The following is a 22,482-nucleotide window of genomic DNA, read 5'->3' on the forward strand; positions in this document are numbered from 1 at the left end:
TCCCAAGTAGCTGGGATTACAGGCACCCACCACCATGCCCGGCTAATTTTTGTATTTTTAATAGAGATGGGGTTTCACTGTGTTCATCAGGCCGGTCTCGATCTCCTGACCTCAGGTGATCTGCCTGCTTCAGCCTCCCAAAGTGCTGGGATTACAGGCGTAAGCCACTGCGCCTGGCCAGTCCTCCAAATTTTTGATTTTTAAAAAATATTTTTATTAAAAAAAGTAGGGATGGGGTCTCACTGTGTTGCCCAGATTTGTCTGAAACTCCGGGGCTCAAGCAATCGATGCTACCACCTAGGCCTTTCCAAGTATTGGGATTATAGGCATGAGCCACTGTACCCAACCTCCAAATTCTATTCTGTTAATTTCTAAGCATAGGTATATGATCTGTATTTATTTCGTCAAGATTTTATGTTGACGAAAAACTGATTTTGTAACGTGGAGAAAATTTTAGATATAGATTTGATGCCTCAGATCAACTTCCAAGAACCACTCTGTACATCACTCACTATACTTCCTTTGTAGATACCATTTATTAAAAACAAATCAATAGGCCAAGTGTGGTGGCTCATGCCTGTAATTCCAGCACTTTGGGACGCCACGGTGGACGGATGTCTTCAGGCCAGGAATTCGAGACCAGCCTGGCCATCATGGTGAAACCCTGTTTCTACCAAAAATACAGAAATTAACCCTATGTGGTGGTGGATGTCTGCAATCCCAGCTACCGGGAGGCTGAGGCACAAGAATTGCTTGAACCCAGGAGGCAGAGATTGCAATGAGCCGAGATTGCACCACTGCACTCCAGCCTGGGCAACAGAGTGAGACTCTGTCTCAAAAAAAACAAAAAACAAACAAACAAACAAACCCCAAACAAATCAATACATTCTTATTAAAAGAGCTAAAACACTTTTCCTTATAGTTTGTAGCTGACCTTTTGATAAGAAGTATGTATACAGTACTGTGAAAACTCAGAGAAACTGTTTTGGAAAGGGGAAGAGAAAGAGAGGAAGTCAGAGTTTCTCAAAGTAGGTCTTGATGGAGTAGAGCTGAATTTTGAAAGGTAGGATTTATACTGAGTTGGGTAGGCATTCAGGCAACAAGAGCAGGGAGATGGAAAAATAGAACCCTGGTCAAAGGGACAGCACAAAAGATCAAAACTGGGCAGGGGCCACAACAAGATGGAACTTTCATGGTAAAAGAATTTGAACAGTAATTTCTTATGTATTGGAGTCCTCACAATTCTGACAATCCTGCTGTCACCAGGAGTTATATGAAGATCTGGGAAAGTCACCATATGCTGGAGATAGTTTTGCAGGGCTTAGCCAAAACTAAAAAAATCTAGCAAGAAGTCAAAGTCCATTTCAGTTTTGGCATCCAGTTAGAGGCTAAAACTCATGAATTGAAGTGTGGAATTTAATATCGTCATTATCAGTTAGGTTTAAGACCCTTTTTACAAATAGGAGATGTTGAAAGTGAGTTTGAATAAACACATATTTCCAAGTTGGATAAGGTCATGCAGCTTCAGGGTCTAATTTAATTGATAAGTGATCCACCCTGGATTTGGGCTTTAGTAAGAGAGAATTCCACCCTCCCGTCATGATTTACTTACTTGGCTCGCATGAGAGCTTTCAAGTCTTTGTTGATTGCAACATGCAATTCAATTTGGTTATGATTGCTGTCTTCATTTTGTGAAAAATGGTAGAAAATAAATCTGTAGAAAGGTTTAAGCATCTATTCTGACATCTGAGAGGGTTTCAATATTCTGCGTTTACTTTTAAGTTTTGTATTGGCAGGGCATGGTGACTCACGCCTGTAATCCCAGCACTTTGGAAGGCTAAGGCAGGAGGATCACTTGAGCCCCAGGAGTTTGAGATCAGCCTGGACAACATGATGAAACCCTACCTCTAAAAAAATTTAAAAATTAGCTAGGCATAGCGGTACGCGCCTGTAGTCCCAGCTACCCAGGAGGCTGAGGTGGGAGGATCACTTGAGCCCAGGCGGTGGAGGTTGCAGTAAGCCGAGACTGCACCACTGCACTCTGACCTGGATGACAGGGCAAGACCCTGTTTCAAAAAAAAAAAAAAAAAAGTTTTACATTGAGGTTGCGAGTCTAGCCAGTGGATCTCCTTTGAAATAATCCAAGTATAAATTCCTTTTGTGCTGACAGGTTCATATAATGAATTGAATTGGTTAATGTCCCATACTGGGGAGTATAGTAATATAATTCATCTGCTTAGAGCCTGAGTGACCCTGAGTTTTAAGCATCATTTCCTTTTGGAAATTGAAAGGTTTTATCATTCATTGATAGTTTCCAATATCTGCAGGGTCTTTCCCATGTACCATCCTGTCTTCCATCCTAACCAGAAACATAATCAGCTCTACATTATTTGAAATTAACTGCTGCCAAAGTACAACAGATGGGACTAGCGAACTGATATAAGGAAAGCGTTTCCTATGGTACTTGTGTCACCATTTGTTTGACTACCAGTTTTTTAAAGATAGCGTTTGTGTGTGAAAAATTATCAGTGCTAGTTATGACTGCTTTTCTTTTTTTTGTCTTTTGAAACTCAGAAGTTCTAAGAATTTCTTCTGTATAAACAATGTAACTTGTCATTAGTCTGTTGTTTTTTAAACAGAGAAAAAATAACATCCATGTTTCTATTATCACAAACACTAATTTCAAAATTGAACAAGTGTGTTTTACAGACTCCTAATTAGAGGGCAAATGCAATTTTGATACTGCTTTTTATTTTGTTTTTAATGATTTTTATTTAATATACTGATTTAATTTAATTTAATGATTTTTTATTTAATATAAATAATTTAGTATAAATAAAAAATAAATATTTTTATTTAATATAAATAAAAATAATATTCCATTTTGGGATGTTATAATTTAATTAAATACTTCCTCCCCGCCCCCCCTGAGATGGAGTCTTGCTCTGTTGCCCAGGCTGGAGTGCAGTGGCGTGATCTTGGCTCACTGCAACCTCTGCCTCCCGGGTTCAAGCAGTTCTCCTGCCTCAGCTTTCCAAGTAGCTGGGATTACAGGCATGCACCACCACACCCGGCTAATTTTTGTATTCTTAGTAGAGACAAGGTTTCACTATGTTGGCCAGGCTGGTCTTGAACTCCTGACCTCAAGGGATCCACCCGCCTCAGCCTCCCAAAGTGCTGGGATTACAGGCGTGAGCCACTGTGCCCAGCCCAACACTTCCCTTTTATACATTGAGATTGCTTCTGCCTTTCCCATTATAATAAACAATACTGCAATGAATATCTCTGTGTATTTCTTACTTCTAGAGTATTGCTTTAGGACAAATTCCTAGAAATATAATTTCTATTTCTTTCAGAAGTATGCTCAAATATATAAGAGAAGATGATTTTAGCTTCTTACTTGACCCTTTTCCAGAATTGTCTCTCTGCTATTCTGTACAACAAAGTAGATGGAAATCGATGTTTATCCTTACGGGATTATAGTAGTTTATGCTAATGATTAGTCTAGTTAATGTCCTTATACATATATATAATATTCTATACCACTTCAAAAGCATCTATATGCCTATCCTCACTCCTACACTTACTTGAAATGCAGGTTGGCATTTCACATTTCACATCCAGGCTGGCTGGTATGTGTTGTCCAGTATTTTCCCAGAAAAAAATGGAAATAGTAAATTGGCTAAAATGATCTGATCGGTCCTCTGTTTTGTTTTTTTTTTAAGAGACAGGGTCTACTCTCACTCAGGTTGGAATGCAGTGTTGTGATCATAGCTCACTGCAGCTTTGAACTCCTAGGCTCAGGCAATCCTCCTGCCTCAGCCTTTTAGGTAGCTGGGACTATAGGTGCATGCCACCACACCCAGCTAATTATTTTTTATTTTGTAGAGACTGTCATGCCATGTTGCTCAGGTTGGTCTCAAACTCCTGGCCTCAAGTGATCCTCCCACCTGAACCTCCCAAAGTGTTGGGATTAGAGGCGTGAGCCATCACACCTGGCCTGACCACCCTGTTCTATCAAATATTGTAGTCTTGTTCAAAGCCAGATTTGGCCAACAAAGAATATTTTACCCACATTCAATTAGACTTTCCAGAATGACTGTTGTCTTAGTTTAAAAACACTTATGTTGGCCAGGTGCAGTGGCTCATGCCTGCAATCCCATCACTTTGGGAGCCTGAGGCAGGAGGATTGCTTGAGCCCAGGAGTTTGAGACTAGCCTGGGCAACATAGCGAGACCCTGTCTCTACAAAAAAATTAGCCGAGTGTGGTGGTGCAGGCCTGTGGTTCCAGCTACTCAAGAGGCTCAGCCTGCAGTGAGCCATGATAGTTCTACTGCACTCCAGCAGCCTGGGTGACAGAGCAAGGCTGCTGGAGTCAGCCTGTCTCAAAAGGAAAAAAAAAAAACCTGCAACAAAACACATATGTTATGTGTGATTAAAAAAAATACATTAAGGCTGTAAGTTACTTTGGCAGTCCCTTAATTAGGGTAACGTTAGCATTATCACCAAAGTACAGTTAGTAACCCTTCTGATTAAGGACGACAGAGATATTCCCTTTTCCTTACATAGCTTTCTACTTTTTTAAATAAAAAGATATTAAATTTGTAATGACATTGTGGTCAAGAGCAGTGGTTTTATCTGAGGATCTGACACAAATCATTTAATATTCATAAGTACCAGAATAGATGTGCCATAGCTGACTTACAAAAACCCAAAGGTATGATGTCTTTATAAAATGATTTTAGGCCATGACCTTCAAACTTTGGAATTCTAAAAAAGCAGCAGCATAGCAAACAGTTCTGAGTTGTCATAAGGGGCCACTGAAATGGATAACGCTGAGTAGCCTAATGGATTCCTGAAAGCATAGTGTGTTTTAGATACTGCCAGATCAATAAACACAGCAGTCATTTAAGTGTGTATGTTATATAATATTTGGTTAATTATATTATAACTTAAATTCTTTCAGTGTGCTTGTCTTTTAAATGGAATGCTAAATATAACTGGAGTACTTGTAAAAATAGAATGGTCAGAAAAATGCAGAGTATATTATGTCATTTTTCTAAGCTATATTAAGTTAATATTTGGAGGTAGAGATTCTGTCATACACATCATTTTATGTACCATGAATTGTCATATTTCAGAAGTACTCATGTTTAATAATAAAAATAAAAAGCCCTGTTTTATGTTACTGAGTTGTTCATCATTTGAGTTCAGTAAAAGACTGTATTGAATTTTTTTAGTAGTTGCTTCATAAGTAGATGATCGGTGTACCACAAATAAAAATGTATGTTGAGTACATAGGTAGGTATTTTATATAAAAGAGTTGTTTTGGGTGGAAGAAATAATAATACCGAAAAGCTTTTTTAAAGTGCCAAAAACTTTATTATTTGTTTAGATGTTTATGACTGGGCAGATGATCAAATTTAAAATTTTGCAATTTTCCACATCATTGAAAAATATTTCAGTAATCTTTATTGATTGTAATAGTGGAAGCTGGTTACTGATTTTTGGGGGGAATAGCACTAAAAAAAAATGAAAATAGGCAATACGACTTTCTTGAGTTTGATAACAGCTTCAAGGCAGGTGGTTGCCCTTGAAATGTGATCATTTTTAAAGGAACTTGAGTTATTTTATCTGCTGCCATCTGAAAAATAATCAGAAAGGTAATAATGTGTTTGGTGAATCTAAATAAAATGGTAGGGAAATACAGTTTTATATTACTTGATGGTGAAGGACATTTAATCAATCATTATTTGTTTGATGTGGTTGTATTGAAAACTAAGTAAGTGGCTGAGCGCAGTGGCTCACGCCTATACTCTTAGCACTTTGGGAGGCTGAGGCAGGCAGATCGCTTGAGCTCTGGAGCTCAAGACTAGCCTGGGCAACGTAGGGAGACCCCCATCTCTACAAAAAATACAAAAATTAGCTGCATAGTGGCACGTGCCTCTAGTCCCAGCTACTCAGGAGGCGGAGGTGGGACAATTGACCACCTGAGCCTGGGAAGGTTGAGGCTCCAGTGAGCTAAGATTGCACCACTGCACTCCAGCCTGGGTGAGTGAGACCCTGTCAAAAAAAAAAAAAGAAAGAAGGAGCACCTCAGTAAAAAAATCTCTAATTTTAATTTTTAATAATATTATTTTCAATATATCTTTACCCAATGATATCTGGTTGAATACAACTATAGTCTGGTTGGAATTTTTTTTCCTTTTATTTAATCTTTAAAATTATCATACATTCAAGCTGGCCTTTTTTGGGAGGTGTGTAGTTCTATGAATTTTAACACATGTTGTTAATTCATGTAACCACTACCACAACTGGGAACAATTCCTTCAACCTCCCCAAAAAAACTCCCTCATACTATTCCTGTGTAGTCAGACCCTACCCTTACCCCTAAACTCTGGTAACCATTGATCTATTCTCCTTTACCAGAGTTTTCTTTTTTCCAGAATGTCATAGAAATGAAATCATACAGAACATAACGCTTGGAAGTTGTCTTCTTTCTCTCAACAAAATGCCATTAGATTAATTGAAGTAGTTATGTTTATCAATAGTTTCTTTCTTTGCTAAGTTGTTGGTTGAAATTTTACGGCATCCTGATATTACATCAGATCTGATAAGCTGGCACTGAATTTTTTTAAAACTATGAACATTTTTCATATTAGTTAACTGAGATACTTATAGTTAATTTTTTTAATTGGAATTTGTTGTTTTGTTTGTTTTCACAGTATTTTCAGTTTTATTATAAAAGTACACACCCAGTAAAGATTAAGTCATTTCTTAACTCTGCCTGCATTCAACACTTGCTCTTTTTATTTATTTTATTTTATTTATTTTGAGAAACAACGTCTCGCTACTAGGCTGGTCTTGAACTCCTGGCCTCAAGTGATCCTCCCACCTTGTCCTCCCTAAGTGCTGGGATAACAGGCGTGAGCCACCGTGCCCGGCCAACACTTGCTCTTGAGCAGCTTTCTTTGCTTTTACCATCTTGACAAGTTCCTTGCATCTTTTCATGCAGCCTTTCTTGGTCCTGCTAGCTACTGCTTGTGCTATTTTCTCTCATCTTTCAGGTGTGTTGACTGGGTATATTTTCAACACTTGTTCAAAAAGCTTCTGTTCATTGTCCAAGGGGTGAAGTGGGTGCATGAACCTTAAAATCATTCTGAAGGTGTTTCATTGTCTGCTTGAGGCAGTGTTCTTTTTAAAGTTTATCAAAAACTTTTTTTGTTTGTCATCTTTTTGATGAGGGTCCAATTTTTGGAGGCTCTTTGCTTTGCCAGTAACACCTTTGGTGGTTGTCCTGACATCAGTAGAAGAATGTATGTTGATGTAATTAGCAATAACTTCCCAACTTCCCATCTTGAATTCATTCCAGCAGGGAAGAGATTCATAGCCTTAACTTGTAGCTGCAGATCGTCTTCTTACCAGTTGTTGTTGTCACTCACCTCTGCCAGTTTATTTCACTGTATTCTTAGATGCTTATCACATATGAGCCCCAGCTTCCTGTTTCTCTTTTGTAATTTGTTCATTCATTTCTTCTGTTTTTCCAGAGCAGCCATTCCTACTTCTTTTGTAGATGATGTATTTCATTCAAGTACTGTAAGCTTTTTAGTTCAAGCTGATTACAAAGTTTTTCTACTTCTTCCATCATTTCTTTTTTTTCTTTTTTGAGACAGGGTCTCCCCCTGTCACCCAGGCTGGAGTGCACTGGTGCCATCATAACTCACTGCAGCCTTGAACTCCTGGCCTCAGGCAGTCCTTCCACCTTGGCCTCCCAAAGTTCTAGGATTACAGGCATGAGCCATCACCTGGCCTTCTTCCATCATTTTAACCTACCCTGCCTCATTGTTGGAAAAGTGATTCCAGATCTTAGATGAGTTTCCAAGTTTTTGCCTTTCTTTCTTTTTCCTTTTCTATTCTTTTTTTTTTTTTTTTTTTTTTTAGCAGATGAGGCCTTACTATGTTGCTCAGGCTGGAGTGCAGTGGCTGTTCACAGGCATGATCATAGCCACTACAGCCTCAAACTCCTTGGCTCAAGCAGTCCTTCTGCCTCAGCCTCCCAAGTAGCTGGGAGTGTAGGTGTATGTCACCCACCTAGCTTGCCATTCCTTTGTAATGTTTTTTTTTTTCTTCTTTTTTGGATGTCTTTTTCTTTCTTTGCCAATAATACTTGTTGTCTAATTATCAGTTCTTTCTCCTTTGCTAATTGAGCAGCTTCTAATTCAGCTTATCTTTGTTTTTCTTTAGCTTCTTGCTCCTTTTGTTTTGCTTTTGTGCTGTTTTTAAATTGTGAACTTTTTTTTCATTTCAATTCAGTGATTTGCATATGTAGCTAAGCAAGGCAATTACAGTGTTTGCATTGCTTTGGAAATTCTTGTTATTTTGTTGGGCTAAAATATTAATAACAAGTTTCTAAAGGCAAAATTTGAGATAGAAGAAAGTATTTTTCCAGTTTGTAAGGGAAATAAATTGCGCTATGACCTTTCTTAATGTCAGTGCCAAAGACCTGGCAGAATTTTCTTTGCTTTTGTTCCAGGCCTCTTCCCACCCTGACTTTCTGGTCTACGGTGAACCAGGCACCTCTTTTGTCTGATAATCTGTTTCAGTGTACTTGCTCCTAGAGTGCCCTCCTTTGTTGATTACAGTAGTCTGTTCATTTTGATCTAGTCAAATTTATGTGCATAAACTCTTTGCATTGTAAATTTAGTTTGAGATTTAGTTTGATCTTGAGAGCTGGTTCCTTTCTTAGTTGACAGAAAATACAATGGTTTTATTATCCCCAGCTGCTGAAAATGGAGGCCTCCTGATAGTTGTATGTTTTGGCAAGAAAGCAATCTATTATGAATTGGATAAAACTATACCATGTCACAAATTAAAATAATGGGTTAACACTATTAAGAATGGGGTATGAGGCCAGGCATGGTGGCTCAGGCCTGTAATCCCAGCACTTTGGGAGACCAAGGTGGGCGGATCACCTGAGGTCAGGAGTTCGAGACCAGCCTGGCTAACATGGTGAAACCTCTTCTCTACTAAAAATACAAAAATTAGCTGGGCATGGTGGCACACCCTTGTAATCCCAGCTACTAGGGAGGCTGAGGCAGAATTGCTTGAACCTGGGAGGTAGAGGTTGCAGTGAGCTGAGATCGGCCACTGCACTCCTGCCTGGACGACAGAGCAAGACTCCATCTCAAAAAAAAAGAATGGGGTATGCTTCAAAACCAAAGAACCATGAATAATCCATCATTTATTAAATATATATATATAAGGTTTTGAAGAACAGAGATAAAAGTTGGTTCCATTTTTACTAGTACTCTACCTGGTAATAGGAGTTAGAAACTTTAACTTTTTTTTTTTTTTTTGAGACAGAGTCTCACTCTGTCACCCAGGCTGGAGTACAGTGGCACAATCTTGGCGTACTGCAACCTCCACCTCCCAGGTTCAAGCGATTCTTCTGCCTCAGGCTCCTGAGGAGCTGGGACTACAGGCATGCACCACCACGCCTGGTTAATTTTTTTTGTATTTTTAGTAGAGACGAGGTTTCACCATGTGGGCCAGACTAGCCTCGAACTCCTGACCTTGTGATCTGCCTGTCTCAGCCTCCCAAAGTGCTGGGATTACAGGCTTGAGCCACTGCGCCCAGCCTAGAAACTTAACATTTATAACTCAAGATCATTTACTAAAGATTTACGCTTCAATTTTCTTTCTTTATTTTGTAGTATTATTTTTTGAGACAGGGTCTCACTCTGTCACCCAGGCTGTAGTGCAGTGGCACCATCATGACTCACTGCAGCCTCTACTTCCTGGGTTTTAGCAATCCTGCCACCTCAGTCTCCCAAGTAGCCTCAATGACAGGTGCATACCATCAAGTCTGGCTGTTTTTTGTATTTTTGGTACAGACAGGCACCATGTTGCCCAGGCTGCTTTCCAACTGCTGAGCTCAAGCTATCTACCCACCTCAGCCTCCCAAAGTGTTGGGATTACAGGCGTGAGCCACCACGCCTGGCTTTATGCTTCAATTTTCTAAAATAAATTATGGAGTTAATTTCTGACTTTCACACTTAACTATATTCTTTTATGATTTGGGCTCTTTCAATTAGGTCTAATCCCAGTTTTCATAGAAGCATTAACAGAAAAGCCAAAGGGGGAACAACTCCATCAGCAAATAAATAGCTTTACAGTACATGTTTTCCATTTGATTGTAATTAAAATAATTTTTGGCGTGGACTATTTTGGGATATCATTAAGCATATTTTCTTCCTTAGATGACTTTGGTGAAAGTAGTATTTACTCACTTCTCCATTGTCTTTTTCCTTAGATTTTAACCTTTGAGACCAAGAACCCATCGGAATTAGCAGAACGTTTGCGCTCTGTTTGTGGGAATCAGAGCAATGCCTATGCCCGGCTGCTGGAATACCGCCTGAATGCCTTGCGAGGACTGTGGAATGCCCAGCGCCAGCTGGCCTTAGAAGAACAGCATGAAAGGGAAAGTTCAGGTGACGAGGAAACTTTGGCCCTGCTCAAACGCCAGGGCTTGTTGCAGCAACCTGAGCAAGCGCCCTTCACATCAAGGATGGGGCTCCTGCTGGTCTTCCCCCTTATTCAGTCCCAGAGTAGAACAGACCCCTCTCTCTGTAACATAACTGCTGAGGTGCTATTGAACTGCCTTCGTGACTGCCAGCCTTTGAGCTTGACCAAGGAGCCTGCTGACTGTCTCAATGGAATTGAAACTTTGCTGTGCTCTTGGCTAGAGGAGACTTCTGACACAGGCCGACACATCCCACATAAGCAAAAAGAAAATGCTGCTGCTGCCCTGGTGGCTTTGGCTTGTGCCAGGTAAGGAAAATCGAATGTATCATTTGGTGACCCTGTGACTACTGCCACCTGGTTTGGGTGAATGAAGAAGAGGCCAAGTATATTTGACAGAAGTCTTAACATTCAGAAGTCCTTCTTTGTTTTCAGTATTGAATTTCACCGCCTTGACAGTGCATGAGATGCTTTTGCCAAACTTGGCACCAGGTGCCTGAGCTGGAACCCAAGTTCACGTTTTCTATTTCTGGTATACCATGATAACAACTTAAACAGCAGAAAATGGAGAATCAACCCTTGACATATCTAATCGTCCCTTAGATGGTTAGTGTTTTACATCAAGTAGTTAGCGGAGGATGTTATGTCTGCTTCTCCTAGGAGGATGGTCAAAAATTTATAGAGGTATTAATTTTTCATGCTTGTCTATAAGAAGTACATCAGCAAGTTAGTGAGCTATTATTCACCTGGACTCAGTCACAAAATTGGTCACAAATTATATTTTTGGACCTAATACTTGTTTTGATCAATTTAATTGGAAGATTTCTCAGTATATATCCAGATTTGATAGTAGTACATATGGCCGGACGTGGTGGCTCACGCTTGTAATCCTAGCACTTTGGGAGGCCGAGGTGAGCAGATCACTTGAGGTCAGGAGTTCTAGACTGCCCTGGCCAACATGGTGAAACCCTGTCTCTACTAAAAATACAAAAATTTGCTGGGCGCTGTGGTGGGCGCCTGTAATTCCAGCTACCTGGAGGCTGAGGCAGGAGAATCGTTTAAACCCAGGAAGTGGAGGTTGCAGTGAGCCAAGTTGGCACCACTGCACCCTAAGCTGGGCGACAGACCAAGACTCTGTCTTTCAAAAAAAAAAAAAAGTAGTATGCTTTTCTTCATGTGCAAGTCATCAGCCCACTGTCAATAGGAAATATGCTTAGAGTTGCTTTTCTTTTTGCTTTTCTCTTTTCTTTTCTCTTTTTTTTGAGACAGTCTCACTCTGTCACCCAGGCTGGAGTGCAGTGGCATGATCTTGGCTCACTGCAACTTCCACCTCCTGGATTCAAGTGATTCTTCTGCCTCAGCCTCCCGAGTAGCTGGGATTACAGGTGCCCAACTAAATTTTTTGTATTTTTAGTAGAGATGGGGTTTCATCATGTTGGCCAGACTGGTCTCAAATTCCTGACCTGAGGTGATCCGCCCACCTCAGCCTCCGAAAGTACTGGGATACAGGCATGTGCCACTGTGCCTGGCCTATTCTCTTTTTTTATTTTTTTGAGATGGAGTGTTGCTCTCAAAGACCAGGCTGAAGTACAGTGACATGATCTGAGCTCACTGTAACTTCTGCCTCCCTGGCTCAAGTGATCCTCCCACCTCAACCTCCCGAGTATCTGGGACTGCAGGCACCTGCCACCATGGCTGGCTAATTTTGTGTATCTTTGGTAGAGACAGGATTTCCCTTTGTTGCCCAGGCTGCTCTCAAACTCCTGAGCTCAAGCAGTCTGCTGGCCTCGGCGGGATTACAGGCATGAGCCACCCCGCCAGGCCTGGAGTTGCTTTTCTAGGAATTTTATACATTCTTCTACCCAGTGACCCATGTGATCACTAGCATCTGTTTGTGAGAAAGAAGTTTCACTACCTTTGTTTTCCTCTAGACTAATTGCCTAGAGAATAGTTAGGACCACAGCCTGACAGATTAGTGTCACTATTCTGTCTGTCTTCCATAGAATTTTTTCCTTGGTTGGGATCTTCTTTCTTTTAGCCAAACATTTGTGGGAGAATTCTTCTTGAATAATTATGAAGTTCTTAGTTATAAGTCTTCTTCCCCTGTTTTTCTCTTTATAGTTTCAAAGTAGACCTTCAAATGATTGAATCTCAAGGGTTTTTTTTAAGGCAAAATGGCACCAGTATTTATTGTAAGTTTCTTTGCTCTGAGCAAGCTGTCATAGCCTAGTTTTAGATCCCCTGAAACTGTGGTTTGTGAATCCTGACATGTGCTTAATTCTAAGTCATTGTGTGGTACTGAAATAAGTTTCCTTGTAAAGGTTTTATATTGGATTGATTTATTTTCTGCATATGCAGAGACAATTTCAAGTCCGAGATCTGTTATCAATGTGAAAATTCCATTTGAGAAAATTTGCTTTTAGACAGTACTACCTTTAGACAGATTTAGGATGTTAGGAATAATTATCAACTCTTTAGTTTCAAACAGTTTAAGTTATTAATCGTTGGTTCATAAAACTCACATTTTTATTATGTACCCAAATTCAGTCTATACCAAAGATAGTTATTGAAATTACTTCCTGTACTTGAGAGTCTAAATTTCATTCAGCAGAAATGTTGAAATGGATGTTTTTATTTATTTATTCTTCTTGGGGTTTTTTTTTTTTTACATGGTTCCTACATTTTATTGCTAATATATTGTTCTAGACTTCAGAAGTCATGTGCTTTTCAGTGTTAGATCATCTTACTAAAGTTATTAGTGGCATATTATTGAATTTTTTGGTTGATGCTCTCAAAGACAGAGTAACCATTCCCCAAAATTATTATGAAGATGTTTATTCATTCAACCAACTAACATTTATTGAACATTTCTGATGTACGGGAATCTTGTGCAGTCTTAGGGATATAGTGATTCTAGGTTTCTTACCTCACAGAGCTTACGGTTGAATGGACTCAGGGTGAGTCATTCTGCAAAACCTTATTGCTTACTTACTGCATGGAAGGCATTCTCTTGATGGTAGGGATACAGTGGAGAGCAGTTAGACCGTGCCTAAAATTGCAGAGTTTACATAAGAGTGAGGGAGGCAGACAGTGAGCAACAAATATAGGTAAAAGATCATTGTAGAGAGGAATATTCACTATATGAAAAGACAGAGAGAGATTTTGATAGAGAATGACTGTGGAGGTAGGGAGCAGCATTAGCTGGAGATGCCAGGGAAGGCCTTACTGAAGAGGTGACACTTGGCACTGGATGATGAGAAACAGCCAGCAGCAGAGAGTTCCACGTAAATGGAGTGGCGAGTGACAAAACTGACATTCTTCTTGCGCTTGGGGTAGCTGAGGGGACAGCACAGTGGGCAGGGTTTCCGGAATGTGATGGTAGAAGGAGAGGGGCAGGAGATGAGGTTGGCAGGACCCAGACCACATAGGGGCTTGTGATCCATGGAAGGACTTTACATTTTACTCTTAAAATCTGATCGAAGGCTGGGTATGGTGGCTCACGTCTATAATTTCAGCACTTTGGGAGGCTGAAGCAAGAGGCTCTCTTGAGGCCAGGAGTTTGAGACCAGTCTAGGCAACGTAATGAGACCCTGTCTCTTTTTTTTTTTTAAAGACATGATCTCATTCTGTTGCCCAAGCTGGAGTGCAGTGGTGTGATCATAGCTCACTGCAACCTTGAACTCCTGGGTTCAAGCAATCCTCCTGCCTCAGCCTCCCAAAGTTCTGGGATTGCAGGTGTGAGCCACTGCACCCAGCCAGACCCTGTCTCTTTTTTTTTTTTGAGACAGAGTCTTGCTCTGTCCCCCTGGCTGGAGTGCAGTGGCATAATCTTGGCTCACTGCAAGCTCCACCTCCCGGGTTCAGGCCATTCTCCTGCCTCAGCCTCCCGAGTAGCTGGGACTACAGGTCCTCGCCACTGTGCCCAGCTAATTTTTTGTATTTTTAGTAGAGACGGGGTTTCACCGTGGTTTCGATCTCCTGACCGTGTGATCCGCCCGCCTCGGCCTCCCAAAGTGCTGGGATTACAGGCGTGAGCCACCGCGCCCAGCCCCTGTCTCTTTTGAAAAAACAAATCTGATTGCATCTGGCAGGTAGTAATTCCTTGGAGTTGGTTAATAGTTCTAAACTTTCCAAATGTTAAAGGTTTTGCTTTTTTATTTTAAACCTCACTGTTCCCCAGGGAAGTATCCCTGTTGGGCAGATGAAGAAGGAAAAATCCATAGGAGTTAGGTGACAGGACTGAGATTGTGCAGCTGGTGAGTGGCAGAGCCAGGTTTTAGAACCCATGTGTCCCGATTCCAACTTGTTTTTCTATTCTATCTGCTGCCTCCTTGCCTTCTATTAATGCTATTCTTTGGTTTTTATTCTCTGAAACTAGAGATAGCGAGAGGGGCAATTAAGAGGAGGATTCTAGGCCTACTTGGTTCTGCATTAGGTATTCCATTTCTATTGGTGTTTAGGCATGTGATACCCAGCAATTAAAGCCTTGGCTAAGAGATTAAGGCAGCAAGTTGAAGTCAGCCCATCTGATACAGGCGATCATTTAGTTCAGGAAGTGTTCTTGTGGTGATTTGTACTTGGATTGCAGCCAGGTAAGTCTTATGCATCTTAAAAGCACCTTCTTTTAGATCTTGCTGACCATATGACAGACTTCCTAGAGCCTTGAGTCTTGGAAACCACAAGGAGTTCTGGTAATGGTGAGCCCTGTTGCAGGTATTACAACTATGTGCAGTCAGAGGGATGCAGAAGGAGCATCTCTCAGCACAAAGCATTATTTATTTGAATATGTTCCTTCTGATCATATTTAATGTGATGGAGTTTAGTGAGCTGTTTTTCAAAATGAATGAACTTAGCAAAGATTTGAAAATCAAGTCTGGAAATACTGTTAGACTCTATGATCCTCCAGAGGGTGACTTGGTGATACAGTAACCAAGCATAATAGCCACAAGTTCTTTGTGCTCCAACCTTATGGTTTTGAACTTTTATGTTAGGGGAAAATTGTTTACTTTTCCAAATGCAAGGAGAACGCCTTCATAATTGCATAGTGTTGTTTTCATTGTATCTTTGTGTATGAACCAATGGTGATAGTTAATAATCAAGTATATTTTGTACAGCACATCATCTGACCAGCAGAAGCAGAGATACACATTTTTGGAACTTTTCCATGTGGTTAATTAAATTAGCATTAATGACCTAAATTATTTGACTTTAAATTTTGATGATTTACTGTTCTTCCCTTTTATTTTTAGGGGATCATTGAAAACTTTCGTCCATACAGTCCATCTATTACAGAAACAGACGGATCTAGGGTCCCTGCCTGTAGCTGACGTGTTATATAGGTAAGCTGTCATTTTGTATCCTTATCCTCCTTCCAAACTAGGCAGATTTGTGCCAAATGCTTCCTTTATTAAGTAGATTGCTAAACTCTTATCAATTAGTGATTGATTTTTAAATAAGTATAGACTCATGTTTACCTTCTTAAGTAAGCATTTTATTTTTTATCTTTCCTTTTGGGAAAGTTTTTAGAGCATGTTATTTTTCATCATTTTTCAGTTCTCTGTCTTTAAAAATACCATAGCTGGTGGGATACAATAACTCATGAGTGTGGTGGTGCATGCCTGTAGTCCTAGCTATTAGGGAGGCTGAAGCAGGAGGATTGCTTGAGGCTAGGAGGCAGAGGTTACAGTGAGCCGAGATCACACCACTGCACTCCAGCCTGGGTGACAGGGCGAGACTCTGTTTCAAAAAATAAAAATGCAATAGCTTATAATGAATTCTGATGTAAATTTTGAGATGATAATATATTAAGATATAAAGAAGAAAGTGAAAATCATTCATAATCTCATTACCCAAAGATAACTACTCCTAACGTTTTGGTACATATGCTTCCTAATTCATAACCCACTCTGTCTCTCTCGCACACACAAAAATACACGTAAAATAGTACACTTTACACACAGGTATAATTTTATTGTAACATTTTTATAAACACAGCTCCGTAATTTTTTAATTTAAAAATATTGTAGCTGGGTGTGATGGCTCATGCCTGTAATCCCAGCACTTTGGGAGGTCGAGGCGGGAGGATCACTTAAGGTCAGGAGTTCAAGACCAGCCTGCCAACATGGCAAAACCCCATCTCTACTAAAAATACAAAAAAATTAGCCAGGCGTGGTGGCGGGCGCCTATAGTCCCAGCTACTCGGGAGGCTGAGGCAGGAGATCATGGCATGAACTTGGGAGGCGGAGCTTGCAGTGAGCCAAAATCACACCACTGCACTCCAGCCTGGGTGACAAAGCAAGACTCCGTCTCAAAAAAAAAAAAAAAATTAGCCGGGCATGGTGGTGGGTGCCTGTGGTCCCATCTATGCGGGAGGCTGAGGCAGGAGAATCGCTTGAACCCAGGAGGCAGAGGTTGCAGTGAGCTGAGATCGCACCACTGCACTCCAGCCTGGGTGACAGAGCGAGACTCTGTCTAAAAAAAATAAAAATAAAAAATAAAAATACTGTGAATATCTTTTTTGAATAATATTTCTATAAAATATTATACATCTTAGTTTTAAGATTTTGGTTTCTATTCTTTGGGGTAGCAGGTATACTTCTTGCTGAAATGGATTGTCTCAGTGTCTTTGTGATTTTCTTTCTATCCCATATAGGCTGTTGCTTTTGGAAGGAGGGCCTGGATCTCCCTCCTGTTTGCTTGGGGGCAAACACATAGTATCATGGGGTTATGAAGACATGTTGCCTGCACCAGATAGCAACACTGGCTCCAGTTCTGAAAATAAAGGTAATGTAAAAGTTTTTGTCCTGTGATTAATAGTAAGATGTAAATAAAATGGTTTTAGATCACTGTAGCAAATGATTTGGATATAACTTTGTGTGTTCCTTTTAATTAAGAGCTCAAGGTTTCTATTCAGTGTGTTCATTGTCTGCTTTATCAGTAAAAGTGTAAAAGCTGGTACTGGTGAGGTAAGAAAATGGATAGGTTTTATTATCACAAGGAAAAGATATCATCTGTACACTCTTGCCAAGGAGCCATGAATTACTTAAATTGGCTACTGGATATTGGAGTTTGGGTATGATAGTCTTAAGTTGAATTTTCTTGTCTGCTAATAGAATATCAGATCTTACTGCTTGATAATATTTCCTTTAGTAATTTTTCTGTGTTAATGAGCTCTCCTGTTCTAAAAGCAAAAAATGAAGAGGTTCAAGGGAGCATGCATTGTTAACATCTTCTTTAAACAAGTAGGCTAGGTTAAAATGTTTTCACAGAGCTTTACAGTATTACATGTCAGTTTCTTACATTATCTCAACAAATGGCAGAAGCTCTCTTAACTGGCTTGCCAGATGGGTTAGACCTCTCCATTCACTCAATAAAATGTCTAGGCTGCTGCCCTGCCGTGGTCCACTGAACCCACAGGGCTGGTCAGCTCTGCTCTCACCAGCGGAGTTGCAGGCTTGCTCCCAAACCAGTTTGTTAATTGTAACTGGTACTTACTATTGTGATAATATCATTAAATCTTACATAACTGATGAAATAGGAATGAAAAAAAAAAAAAAAAAAACAGGAAATAGTTGCCATTAAGAAGTTGAATGTTTTAGAACAACTCCATGAAGTGAGTCTCTAAGAAACTGGCGTTCATCAGGTGTGGGATTGAGAGTCTGTTCCTCCCTCCCTTTCATTTCCCACCCTCCATGGGGCAGCCTTCCTGGGCAACCCCACCAGCACGGAGGAGAATCTAAGCGGCAGGCCCCCTCACATCTCTCAGCCCAGGGCTTGTGCCTTTCCATGGTCTACCATTTCTTCTAAACAGGCATGTGAGTGTGTGGAGAAGAAGAGGCAAGGCTTTTAGGTATGATTTATTTCCTTCACTGACTCAACCAGAGTCAACAGGAGAGGGAGAATGCCTGCAGTACCCAAGAAGTTCTCAGACATTGTAGGCTCCAACTTCTTAACACAGAAAACTTCTTTCTTGATTTTCTCCTTTTAAAAAACTCCATTTGGTATCTTCTGGGTGTAGTTTCTCACTGAGGAGGATGGTATTAAGCTGGTCTGTTTGCTTTCATTTTCCTGAACCTTTGGTTTTGCGTCTAGGGAGAAAATGGTTTTCTTTTCTCTCTCTCTCTCTCTTTTTTCTTTTCTTGTTTTTCTTTTTTTTTTTTCGAGATGCGGTCTTGCTCTGTTGCCCAAGTTGGAGTGCAGTGATGCAATCACAACTGCAGCCTTGGCTTCCCAGGCTCAAGCCATCCTTCCACCTTAGCCTTCTAGGTAGCTGGGACCACAGGCACACACTAACAGGCCTGGATTATTTATTTGTTTGTTTGTTTATTTACATAGAGACTAGGATCTCGCTTTGTTGCCCAAGCTGGTCTTTAACTCCTAGGCTCAAGCCATCCTCCCATTACCTCTGCTTCCCGAAGTGCCAGGATTACAGGTGCGAGTCACGGCACCTGGCCTGTTTTTCTTATAATAGGTTTTAGACTAATTTTCGTAATTTTTTTTTTTTTTTGAGACGGAGGTTCGCTCTTGTCGCCCAGGATAGAGTGCAATGGCGTGATCTTGGCTCAGTGCAACCCCTGCCTCCCGGGTTCAAGCGATTCTCCTGCCTCAGCCTCCGTGGTAGCTGGGATTACAAGTGCCCACCACCATGCCTGCCTAATTTGTGTGTTTTTAGTAGAGATGGGGTTTCACCATGTTGGCCAGGCTGGTCTTGAACTCCTGACCTCAGGTGATCTGCCCGCCTCGGCCTCCCAAAGTGTTGGGATTACAGACATGAGCCACCGTGCACAGCTGCAATGTAACTTTTAATACTGGAACATTCTACATTCGACTGAAGTTGAGAGAACACTATAATAAGCCCTGTGTACTCATTACTCAGCTTCAACAAGTATCTACTCCTGGCCAGTCTTGTTTTGTTTGTCCTTTTCACTTCTGCCCCTCGACAGAGCCATACCCAGAAGGCCTTGGGCCTTAATCTAAAGATTGGTGAATAAATGTAGTCTATAAGCTTTAAATTAAAATGTTTAAGGTGTGAAATTAGTGTTTTAAAAATGGTTACCCACTTTAACGAATTTTTTTATTGAGGAACCAATAGGTACAGGTTCCAGTTGTCTCAGATTAGTAGACTGAATTTTTAAGCTAATAGCATTTTTAGTACTAATTTGATGGTGTGACATTGCATTTCCTCCAGCTAAAATGGCATGCTTCAGGTGGAAAGACTCCACTTAAACATAGTGAGCAGAATGATTATGAAAATAAACACTGAAAGTTTTATCCATAAGCTCTATTTTAAGGCAAATTCTTTGGAATATGAGTTACTAAACCAATTACTATCATATAGAGAGATACTGTTTTAGATTGAGGAAGACAGAGCTAAGGGGAAACATATTGCTGTTTTAAAATAGAAAAGATATTAAACTTTTGTGCTGTGTCCCTCCAGAGACTAAAATTAGGATCTCTGAATGGAAAATCTACAGAAGCAGATTTTAATGTAGTGTATATCTTAGTATATTAACACAATTTCATTTGCCATTTATGGAATACTGGCTTTGCATCAGAGAGCAGTATAGATGTATTTACCTCTGTTATCTCATCTGGCCATCACTGTAACCCTTGAGGTACTTATTATTTTTTTTTTTTTTTTTTTTTTTTTTGAGACGGAGTCTCGCTCTGCCGCCCAGGCTGGAGTACAGTGGCCGGATCTCAGCTCACTGCAAGCTCTGCCTCCTGGGTTCACGCCATTCTCCTGCCTCAGCCTCCTGAGTAGCTGGGACTATAGGCGCCCGCCACCGCGCCCGGCTAATTTTTTGTATTTTTAGTAGAGACGAGGTTTCACTGTGGTCTCGATCTCCTGACCTTGTGATCCGCCCGCCTCGGCCTCCCAAAGTGCTGGGATTACAGGCGTGAGCCACCGCGCCCGGCGAGGTACTTATTATTATCCACATCTTACAGATGAAGCAACTGATGTTCAAAGAGATTCAGGGTCACTTACTGAGGTCATAAGAGCTCATGCCTCTCTTACTATGCAATTACTAATAAAAGTGTTGTACTGTATTCTTAGTCATTTCAAATTAGAATTAGGAATGACTTGACTCAGTACAAGCTTTCCAAAAAAAAAAGGAAAGAAAAACATTTGGTGGGCTAAACCACATTCTCCTGCTGGTAACTATCTGACCTTATTTTGGTCCCTGGTCCACACGCATTTTGGATGTTTGATTTGGGGGTTCAAGCCATCTTCCCTGAAAGTCACACTGAAGCTCTTATTTTAGAAGTGAGAGGTAATCTTTCACTTAACCTCCTAATGGCTTTTTCATTAGAAAAAGCATGTTTATAATTTCAGTAGAAAAAACATATATATAATTTACCTGTGAAAAAACGATTTCAGATGCTGACTTGGGACGCTGTCTCACGGCAGACGGTCTTTACCTGTATACTACTAACTCAGTTGGAAGAGGAGTAAGCAAATTGGGGTCTGGATTACATGGTACTCTCAGGTCAGTTGCATGGAACTTCCTAAATGATTGGGCTGGAACATTTTCCTCCTTACATAAATCTCTGAAGAAGACACTGGGGGTAAATTCCGACTCCCCATAGACTAGTAACTAAATTAAGTCTGAACTGATTCAAATAATTTCAATCTTCTCTTATTGCCACCTTTCCCCATCTTGTTCTGTTAATGCATTTTAGCCTTGTTTTGGCCCAGAAGAGTTTGGTAGCCCTAAGATCATTGTTTCCAGCCAGAAAGTCCTCTGTGATCAGTATTTTTGTAACAATATCAGTGACTTCTCCATGTTGATAAGTGGACATTTTTCTACTTAAGTCTCTTTGAACTTGGGTTTGACATTGGATTGACAAGTGATTTTCAGTTGGGATATAAGATCTATAAACTGTTGCCAAAAGAAACTACAGTTTGAGAGCCTTGTATACATTTAGATCTTTTCCCCCAACTTTTTCTCCCCTCTAAGTTATTGTGGAAAGTCAATATTTGCTATAGTTTTGCAGTCCTCAAATTGATGTAATACATTCACTTTCCTTCAGATGTTCTACATACTTAATCATTTTTTAAAATTAGGTCAAAAATGTTGTTTGTGTCTGTTGTAGCTTGTGTGAGGTTCCGACATAGCTGGGTGATTCAGCCTGTGCTCCGTTTCCTTCCACAGAGGTTTTGTGTACTGCCGGAATGAGGAGTTGGAACCAGGATGGGTGGCTTTTGGCAGTGGCAGTCTTCTCCACCGGCCTGTCTCTTTCGATAATAAACCTCACTCCCTTTTCCAGGTCATTGACCAGAACACCCTTCAGGTAAACAGAAAACTAAGGCATTTTTAAAAAGTGTACATTTTAGAGGCAATAAAGTTAGTTCCTGACATCATCAGAAGTAATAATAATACAGTTGATATATTTTCCTCCCAGAGTGGCATCCTTTTAATTGTTATAGTTTGGGCATTCTGTTTTTTATTTAATGTCTTAGACTTTTCCCATATGAACTGAGTGAATGTATTCTCTAAGTTTCTACAGCCTACAACAAACTTTTTTTTATAATTAAGAAAAAATTCTAGACAGTCAAAGATGGTATAAATACTAGCTGTTTTTTTTTTCTTTTTTTTTTTTGAACCAGATCTATTTTGGGAAGGCATCATTTCCTTATTCAATTTGTTCTAAACAGCCTCTCTGTGGGAAAGGGAGCTTTGAAATGAGTGTAGAGTAAAATCATTGTGTGCTAGGGATTGAGAGCTTGGCTTTAGTGCTCTCGTAAGCACTCTGCCATGGCACTTGCTATCTTACACTGCAGTTACCTGCTTTTCTGTCAAACTTCACTGACCATGCACACCTTTAGATATGGACCCTGTCCTACTCATCTGTATATCCCTAGAACATAACACACTACCTGACATTTGACTGATAATAACAACAATGATGATAACTACCATTCCTCAGTATCTCCTATGTGCTAGGCCCTGGCCTAGG

General features: G+C 40.3%; 1 protein-coding gene and 1 pseudogene across 9 annotated transcripts in view; one reads left to right on the forward strand and one right to left on the reverse strand.

The window, feature by feature from the left end:
• LOC117090746 overlaps window positions 1-10,297 on the reverse strand; it is a 63,470-nt pseudogene extending 53,173 nt beyond the window's left edge.
• The window catches only part of HECTD4 (HECT domain E3 ubiquitin protein ligase 4), a 230,032-nt gene that overhangs the window by 54,551 nt on the left and 152,999 nt on the right, over window positions 1-22,482 (forward strand). For all 9 annotated transcript variants that reach the window (XM_033220529.1, XM_033220530.1, XM_033220532.1 and 6 more), the window contains exons 2-6: window positions 10,313-10,830; window positions 15,771-15,860; window positions 17,174-17,304; window positions 20,903-21,011; window positions 21,678-21,816. In XM_033220529.1, coding sequence (XP_033076420.1) covers window positions 10,313-10,830; window positions 15,771-15,860; window positions 17,174-17,304; window positions 20,903-21,011; window positions 21,678-21,816 — 987 coding nt within the window. The remainder of the gene's footprint in view (window positions 1-10,312; window positions 10,831-15,770; window positions 15,861-17,173; window positions 17,305-20,902; window positions 21,012-21,677; window positions 21,817-22,482) is intronic.

Source organism: Trachypithecus francoisi, unplaced genomic scaffold (assembly GCF_009764315.1).
Source record: "Trachypithecus francoisi isolate TF-2019V2 unplaced genomic scaffold, Tfra_2.0 Lachesis_group11, whole genome shotgun sequence".
Taxonomy (NCBI): Eukaryota; Metazoa; Chordata; class Mammalia; order Primates; family Cercopithecidae; genus Trachypithecus; species Trachypithecus francoisi.